This window comes from Salminus brasiliensis, chromosome 8 (assembly GCF_030463535.1).
Source record: "Salminus brasiliensis chromosome 8, fSalBra1.hap2, whole genome shotgun sequence".
NCBI classification, from domain to species: Eukaryota; Metazoa; Chordata; class Actinopteri; order Characiformes; family Bryconidae; genus Salminus; species Salminus brasiliensis.
This window is the reverse complement of record NC_132885.1, coordinates 42,050,547-42,059,645: the sequence shown is the minus strand read 5'-3', so window position 1 is coordinate 42,059,645 and position 9,099 is coordinate 42,050,547. Positions and strand designations below refer to the sequence as shown.

Below are 9,099 nucleotides of genomic sequence, written 5' to 3'. Positions count from 1 at the left end.
TATCACTAATGAGCCTAAAACTCACAGATAAACCACCAAATCAGCCTAAAACCCAAAGAGAAATCAGTCTAAAAAATGAACAGAAATTAGTACAGGCCTAAAACTGAACAGCGAGTCAACAAATTTGTTTAAAACTACTAAAACTAACAAGATAAACCACCAAATCAGCCTAAAACCCAAAGAGAAATCAGTCTAAAAAATGAACAGAAATTAGTACAGGCCTAAAATTGAACAGCGAGTCAACAAATTTGTTTAAAACTACTAAAACTAACAAGATAAACCACCAAATATATACCTTTAAATCAGCCAAAATCAGTCTAAAGTCCATAGATGAATCACTAAATCAGCCTAGAAAATGAATGGAAATCAGTACATGGACTTAGAAACTACTAAAACCCAATTATAAAGGGCTAAATCAGTCTAAAGCTCAGAGAAACATTAGTAATCAGCCAAAAAACACAGAATCAGCCTAAAACCCAAAGAGAAATCAGTAAATCAGTCTAAAAAGCCCCCCAAAAATGAACAGAAATTAGTACATCGACCTAAAACTTAAAGGTGAGTCATCAAATTGGTTTAAAACTACTAAAACCCAAAGATCAACCACTAAATCAGCCTAAAACCCAAAGATAAATCCTAAGACTAAATCCAATATCTAATATCTAAAACCCAAATATAGACCTTTAAATCAGCCAAAATCTGTCTAAAGTACATGGACTTGGAAATCAGTCTAAAACCCAATGATAAATGACTAAATCAGTCTAAAGCTCAGAGACACATTAGTAATCAGCCTAAAACCCCAAATATAGGCATTAGAATCAGCCAAAGAAATCAGCCTAAAACTCAATAATAAACCACTACATCAGTCTAGAGCTCACAGATAAACCACTAAATCAGCCTAAAAAATGAATGGAAATCAGTACATGGGCCTAAACATTGGTCTAAAACTAAAAGGATAAATCACTGAATCAGCCCAACCCTAAAATAAAAAACAATACTAAATCTATAAACCACTAAACTGACCCAAAGATAAGCCTGGGGTGTGTTGGTTTTTCATGATCCAGGCCCTTTAAGGGGGTATAAGTGGCGTAGTTATGAATGAATCACCTCATAAGTGACTAAATGAACAGCATCCTTTACGAGCTAAGTGCCAATTCCGGCAGCCGGCCAGGCAGAGCGGCAGCGGTCAATCGTGCTGAACTTATCGAAATGTAAAACATCGCTTAATTGGAAGCCGTTCTGCTCCGAGTGGCATCGGTGAGAGGGTGTGAATAATCGCCTGCAGAAAGCGGCGACTGGACTGTGGGTGTGATGGGCAGGTTTAGAAGAGAGAGAGAGGAACTGTGTGTGTGTGTGTGTGTGTGTGTGTGTAAGTACACACTGCTACTCTCAGGCACACCTCTGTTCCCTGTAATGCACATCACAGCATGTGCATCAACATTCAGATTGCCTGATTGTTCCATTACGTGTTCGAGCAATTTTACAGTTTTCCATTTGTCTTTAATAAGGGCGAGCTATCAGGCGTTCCCGCGCAGCCCATTAGAGCAACAGCAGAGCGAGAGGCAGCCTGAGATTCAATCACTCTGTCCTGCTGATGTGTTTTAGGCCTGGTGGCACACGTATCCATGGAGTGTAGCCGTGCAACCATTCATCATGCCTCCAAAACAGCTCTCACCTGACAAACCATGGACTCCACAAGCCCTCTGAAGGTGTCCTGCTGTGCTGTCTGGACACCTTTAAACGTTAGCAGCAGATCCTTAAGGTCCTGCCAGTTGTGAGGTGGGCGGGGCCTCCATGAGCATCACTCAGTCCTGGGCGCCCGTGGCCGGTTGTCCCTCCTTGGAGGTACTACTTTTGGTAGGTACTGACCACTGCATATCTGGGAACACCCCACAAGACCTGATGCCTGATGTTTCGGAGATGTTCTGAGCCAGTCATCGTCTAGAACATCACAGCTTGTCCATTTTTCCAACCTATAAGGATCGTTGGTCAGCTTGGTCGAGTTGGAATAGACCAGCTATTCCATCAAACTCAGATAATAACGTGTGATATGCAGTTCAAGACCTACCATCTTAACCAGCTGGCACGATCAGCAGCTTTTCAACCACCTTGACCAGCTTAGACCATCTGAAACCAATGGAGCTGGACTTTTCAGCAGGGGTGTTCTGGGGGCGTCCTATCTACATGGAGACCACCTGTGAGGAATGGAAAGAAAGAAAGGAATGATTAATATGACATCATCATTACTTCTATCATTCTTCATCATGTTCTGCATCAGATTAGATGATCGTATGCCTGAACGGTTGGACTTTATGTCTGGACATTGCTGCTACTGCTATGGTGTAATCCAGTTTTCTACAGCAAACATGGACAAATGATCGCACTCAAAAGGAGTAACATGGTCATTCTGGTGACCACTCCTGTGGTAAAGCGACATATACGCTCATTTCTAAAGATACTAGGTCAGAAGGCTAAGATATAAAGTAAAAATTTAAATAAAATGAGTTATAATTCTGATATTTGTAGCAAATTATTTGAACACATGTCACTTTTTCATTAACACTACGTTAAAGATCTGAGGCAATGTCATTATTTGGAGATACAAAGAATACCAAACTACATCAACATTTTACATCAACCAAAATACATCATCATTTATGATTCTTAGCAAATTGTTGAATAAAAATAAGTCTATTTCAAGATGTTAAATCAACTGTCCAGGACAATGACATTATTTTGAAATGCTAAGTCATAATTTAGTAAAATATTGAGAAAATAAATGAAGCAAATATTTGAATTAATAAAAAAACAAGATAAATGTAATTATTTTGACATTAGATTAATCTGTTTTATAGCCAGCAGTTTGCATTTGCATTCACTAAACATCAGTAACGCTCCTGAATGTAAATATTGCTGTTGTTTCGGCCTCAGATTGTTCATTTCCACCCTTTCCTCTCAGTGGAGAAGAGCATGCAGGCTGGGCGCTCCTCCGGAGCCTCCTCCACAGCCTCGCTCGCCATCTGCAGGCCGTCACAGCGGGGCGCGAGGGGCGTGACGCAGACACGCTGGCAGCAACGTCACGACGCTGAGTTGGACCGTGTGAACCTGGAGGCGGTTTTGGAGAAATAGCTCCACATATTAATCTGACTGAGGTGCAGGATTAGTAATACAGCTCTTAGGTGTGTTTAATTCTGCAGTGTTTATCGCTGTAATCCGGAGAACTGCGGGCCGAACGGCCGCTCTCTGCAGCAAACCTGGACAGTTAGCCTGCTAGCTAGCGAGCGCTCGAGCTAACGCTGGTGCATTCATTCAGTCTTCAGTAACGCTGTAATTACATTATCTAGATTATCTACATTATCCAGATTATCTAGATTATTTACTGGTTCTCTGTGTGAGTATGGGGTTTACTGCAGCTGTGCTGAGCTTCGTGAACGCCCTCGCCGTGTCTGGTATCTGCTGAGACTATTTCTGTACCCGTGATTGACCCTAAAAGCTCGCGCAGTCAGGACTAACTAACTTCTGCAGCTCGCGCTTCTGCAGGATCCCTGAGGAGATCCGAGGTTCTGTCTGTTCTGTCCTACATAATCGAAATGTCCTGCCGAAGCTCATATTTATAGATACAGCTGTCGAAGTGTCCTAATTCATACTGGATATTAATGTTATTAGAACTTCATACTGGATATTAATGACATTAGAGATTCATACTGGATATTAATGTTATTAGAACTTCATACTGGATATTAATGTCGTTAGAGCTTCATACTGGATATTAATGACATTAGAGATTCATACTGGATATTAATGCTATTAGAGCTTCATACTGGATATTAATGTCGTTAGAGCTTCATACTGGATATTAATGTCGTTAGAGCTTCATACTGGATATTAATGACATTAGAGATTCATACTGGATATTAATGATATTAGAGCTTCATACTGGATATTAATGTCGTTAGAGCTTCATACTGGATATTAATGTTATTAGAGCTTCATACTGGATATTAATGATATTAGAGCTTCATACTGGATATTAATGATATTAGAGCTTCATACTGGATATTAATGTCGTTAGAGCTTCATACTGGATATTAATGACATTAGAGATTCATACTGGATATTAATGTTATTAGAGCTTCATACTGGATATTAATGTCGTTAGAGCTTCATACTGGATATTAATGACATTAGAGATTCATACTGGATATTAATGTTATTAGAGCTTCATACTGGATATTAATGTCATTAGAGATTCATACTGGATATTGATGTTATTAGAGCTTCATACTGGATATTAATGTCGTTAGAGCTTCATACTGGATATTAATGACATTAGAGATTCATACTGGATATTAATGTCGTTAGAGATTCATACTGGATATTAATGACATTAGAGATTCATACTGGATATTAATGTTATTAGAGCTTCATACTGGATATTAATGTCATTAGAGCTTCATACTGGATATTAATGACATTAGAGATTCATACTGGATATTAATGTTATTAGAGCTTCATACTGGATATTAATGTCATTAGAGATTCATACTGGATATTGATGTTATTAGAGCTTCATACTGGATATTAATGTCGTTAGAGCTTCATACTGGATATTAATGACATTAGAGATTCATACTGGATATTAATGTCGTTAGAGATTCATACTGGATGTTAATGTTATTAGAGCTTCATACTGGATATTAATGTTATTAGAGCTTCATACTGGATATTAATGTCGTTAGAGCTTCATACTGGATATTAATGTCGTTAGAGCTTCATACTGGATATTAATGTTATTAGAACTTCATACTGGATATTAATGTCGTTAGAGCTTCATACTGGATATTAATGTCGTTAGAACTTCATACTGGATATTAATGTCGTTAGAGCTTCATACTGGATGTTAATGTTATTAGAGCTTCTTACTGGATATTAATGTTATTAGAGCTTCATACTGGATATTAATGTCGTTAGAGCTTCATACTAGATATTAATGTCGTTAGAACTTCATACTGGATATTAATGTCATTAGAGCTTCATACTGGATATTAATGTCGTTAGAGCTTCATACTGGATATTAATCTTATTAGAGCTTATTTTGAGATACTAAGTCACAATTCAGAAATATGATCAATATTTTGATAGTTATTTAATACAGTGACACATAAATGCAGTCTTCTGTCCTCTACCTGCAGGAACAGACTTCCAGTAAATAGCAGTAACACCAGTAAAACCTGCCTCACGCTGAAGCGCCTCGCTGCTGAAGCTCGTATCGGTCACTGTGCTGCTGGTAGAAATGTGAGGAACGTCTGACGTCTGAGAACCTTCTGTATTTTTCTCACGTAGACTCTGAGCCATGGCGTTAACCCAGGTGTCGTCCAACAAGTGCTGTGGTGGCTACCAGAAGGTGTTCGAGCACGACAGGTAGAGTCACTTCCCTTTCCCGTGCCAGTGTGTTTAAAGCTCAGCGTTCTGAAACCTCGCCAGTATTCTCCAAAACCAGCTGATTATAAATCTCTTCAGTTCAGTCAGGGTTTAACCTGCACCATGTTTTCGAAGACTGTAAAGTAACCCAGAAAGCACTGCTCAGCGAACGCTGACCTGGGAACTGTCATTTATTAGACTGAGCTTCCTGTGCTAATGATCTGGTCTGCAACCTCACTGTGTGCATTTTTCAGCTCCGAGCTCAAGTGCAAAATGAAGTTTGCCATCTACCTTCCTCCAAAAGCAGAAAGCGGCAAGTGCCCCGTGTTCTACTGGCTCTCAGGTAGACCCATAACTTTTCTCCTCCTAATTCATTCTGGATATTAAAGCTATTAGAACTTCATACTGGATATTAATGTTGTTAGAGCTTCATACTGGATATTAATGTCATTAGAGCTTCATACTGGATATTAATGTTATTAGAGCTTCATACTGGATATTGATGTCATTAGAGCTTCATACTGGATATTAATGTTGTTAGAGCTTCATACTGGATATTAATGTTATTAGAGCTTCATACTGGATATTAATGTTGTTAGAACTTCATACTGGATATTAATGATATTAGAACTTCATACTGGATATTAATGTTGTTAGAGCTTCATACTGGATATTAATGCTGTTAGAGCTTCATACTGGATATTAATGTTATTAGAGCTTCATACTGGATATTAATGTTATTAGAGCTTCATACTGGATATTAATGTTGTTAGAGCTTCATACTGGATATTAATGTTATCAGAGCTTCATACTGGATATTAATGTTATTAGAGCTTCATACTGGATATTAATGTTGTTAGAGCTTCATACTGGATATTAATGTTGTTAGAGCTTCATACTGGATATTGATGTCATTAGAGCTTCATACTGAATATTGATGTTATTAGAGCTTCATACTGAATATTGATGTTATTAGAACTTCATACTGGATATTAATGTTATTAGAGCTTCATACTGGATGTTGGTGTTAATAGGGTTGACGTGCACAGAGCAGAATTTTATCACTAAAGCTGGAAGTCAGCAGGCAGCATCAGAACACGGCATCATTATTGTGGCTCCGGATACCAGCCCACGTGAGTAAAGCCGGCAGTACTTTTAATGACAATTAAATGAAAGAAAAAAAACTTGGCTGTTTTAGTCAGAATCTCACACACTCACACACACACTGACTGTGACCTGATGTGTGTTAGGTGGCTGTAATATCGAGGGAGAGGATGAGAGCTGGGATTTTGGAACAGGTGCAGGTTTTTATGTCGATGCCACACAAGACCCCTGGAAGACCAACTACCGCATGTACTCCTATGTGACTGAGGAGGTGTGTGTCCGTGTCCATCAAAACAGGGATCAGTGCATCAATTCTCAGGACTTTATGTGAAGAAACTGTTGATTGGACTGATCTCTCTCTGTTCTCTCAGCTTCCCCGGCTAATAAATTCAAATTTCCCTGCTGACCCGGAGAAGATGTCCATCTCGGGTCACTCTATGGGTGGTCACGGTGCTCTCATCTGTGCCCTGAAGAACCCTGGGAAATACAAGGTAAGTTAGCAGGGCATGCACTGTATCAGATCCCTGTAGAAATGTCTTATGCCCATTTTCCACAAGATGCGTTAAACACGCAGCTTTATACTAATATATAATCTTATGTGTGTATTTATATAAATTCCACAACAAGAAGCTGTTTATCACCTGATATTGAAAACAAAACAGCTTGCTAACAATCAAAACATGTAAATTACGCCATGTAGCTTTAATAATTATCACAGGAATGGCAGGCTGTTTTGCGCACACACAGCTTGTCTAGTCCTTGTAGAAAGGTACTGTAAATACAGTAGGACTATTGGCAGCATGCCTAAACAAAGGCTATGTATGACACTCCAGGTACTCATCTGCAGCAGCTTGTTCTCAGGAACCATACGAGCGCCAGTGACGAGAGAAATGTTAAATAAGCAGATTGTTAAACAGATTTCCTGAGAAAAGCTTCCTCTTAAGTTGACTCCCCTTGTTTGTTGTGAACCGTAGTTATAATAATAACATATTTGCAGGAAATTAAATAAGTTCTGACTTTTCATTTCTGCTTGTGTGTGTAGGCTGTGTCTGCGTTTGCTCCCATCTGTAACCCAATGCAGTGCCCATGGGGCCAGAAGGCCTTCTCCGGCTACCTGGGGGAGGATAAATCCACCTGGGAGGTGAGGAGAGACATCACTGTGTCTTAGTTTGGGGTGTAAAACAAATATCAATATATCAAAGTATCATGATATTCTGTTCTGCTGTGCTGTATTGATTCAGAATTACAGTATTGATGATTAATAATTGGTGTCAGACAGTGGTTCGTTTAGTGTTGTGTTTAAACACAGACCACTAGAGGGCAGTGTGGAACTCTGTCACTGTTCTGATTGGGTTAAAAAGTCAACTTTTCTTTTACTCTGATTTTTCTCCCCGACTGTTCTCCCTGTTAGTCAGTGGAGCATCAGCATGATCCTGAAGCTGCTGGTTTAAGATAATATTTTAGGTCTCCTAGGTGTACCAGTGTGACACTGTCTCACAGATTAAATATTGAATAATTAAATAATATCCATGGTCATTTTCTCTGTCTGCAGGCGTACGACGCGACGGTGTTGGCTGCCTCCTACTCCGGCCCAGAACTGGACATCCTGATTGACCAGGGCCGTGATGACCAGTTCCTGTCTTCCAGTCAGCTGCTTCCAGATAACCTGATTGCTGCCTGTTCAGAGAAGAAGATACCCGTGGTGTTTCGACTACAGCAGGTCAGTTCTGCCCCCTTTTGGTGATCATAGAAGCTGCAGGCACTTTAACTTCTGAAGTATAGATTTAAAAAGGTGGTGTTGCTGATTAAGACAAGATTAAATGATATAATGTTGTTTTATAAAGCAATCAGTTTATAATGAAAGGGTACGGTTAGCATAGCAGTACTAAACCGCTTGTGAAATTTTACCCTAATAAATGCGTGCCCTTTATTCTCTGAGGCAGGTTTTATCTGCTAGATATCATTTGTTTTGCTTTAGTTCATATCATGACATGTTGGATCACAGACGTCCTGTATTTTTTTAATATTGTAATATTTGTAGCACATAAAAATAAATAGAAAGTATATGAATATAAATTATGTATATATGTATATCTGTCAGTCATTGTCATAGGAGCCTGGTGTATTGATGGTTTTTTGATCTTCCTCTCTCAGGGTTATGACCACAGCTACTTCTTTGTGTTCTCCTTCATCAACGACCACATCAAGCACCACGCCAAGTACCTGAACGCATAGTGTGGTCCACCAGTGTGATCAACAACCTTCTGTGCCTTGAAGAGTAACGCTACCCAACACTCACATCACTGAGTAGTCTGTATAGCCACAGTGTTGGTCAGTGGTTTTCTCAAAATAAAGATCACTGATTGTTAATTAATAAATCACGTGCAGTAATAATTATAAATATATATAATTATATATACACATTTGAACAACTCTTGAACGTGCCCAATAGGTCATTAATAAATTAACTACAGTTATTAACTAGCATACTAAATTACTTTAAATTACTTTTGACCGGTTTGTCTTGGTAACAGGAACAGTGTATGGAACCACCTCCACCATGTTTGGAGGCTGTAC

At 39.1% G+C, this 9,099-nt stretch overlaps 2 protein-coding genes across 3 annotated transcripts in view; one reads left to right on the top strand and one right to left on the bottom strand.

Moving 5' to 3' along the window:
* Nucleotides 1-9,099, bottom strand: part of rpl31 (ribosomal protein L31) — a 177,071-nt gene that overhangs the window by 161,416 nt on the left and 6,556 nt on the right. The window lies entirely within an intron of this gene.
* Nucleotides 3,044-8,900, top strand: esd (esterase D/formylglutathione hydrolase). Of its 2 annotated transcripts, none has more exons than XM_072685291.1 (9): nucleotides 3,044-3,176; nucleotides 5,341-5,418; nucleotides 5,673-5,761; nucleotides 6,453-6,551; nucleotides 6,669-6,793; nucleotides 6,894-7,013; nucleotides 7,565-7,663; nucleotides 8,075-8,242; nucleotides 8,677-8,900. In XM_072685291.1, exons 2-9 carry the CDS (start codon nucleotides 5,351-5,353, stop codon nucleotides 8,755-8,757), a joined length of 849 nt encoding a protein of 282 aa, XP_072541392.1. In that variant the 5' UTR covers nucleotides 3,044-3,176; nucleotides 5,341-5,350; the 3' UTR covers nucleotides 8,758-8,900. The 2 variants fall into 2 exon arrangements, with proteins under 2 accessions (XP_072541392.1, XP_072541393.1); XM_072685292.1 differs by having other exon boundaries at nucleotides 3,047-3,149.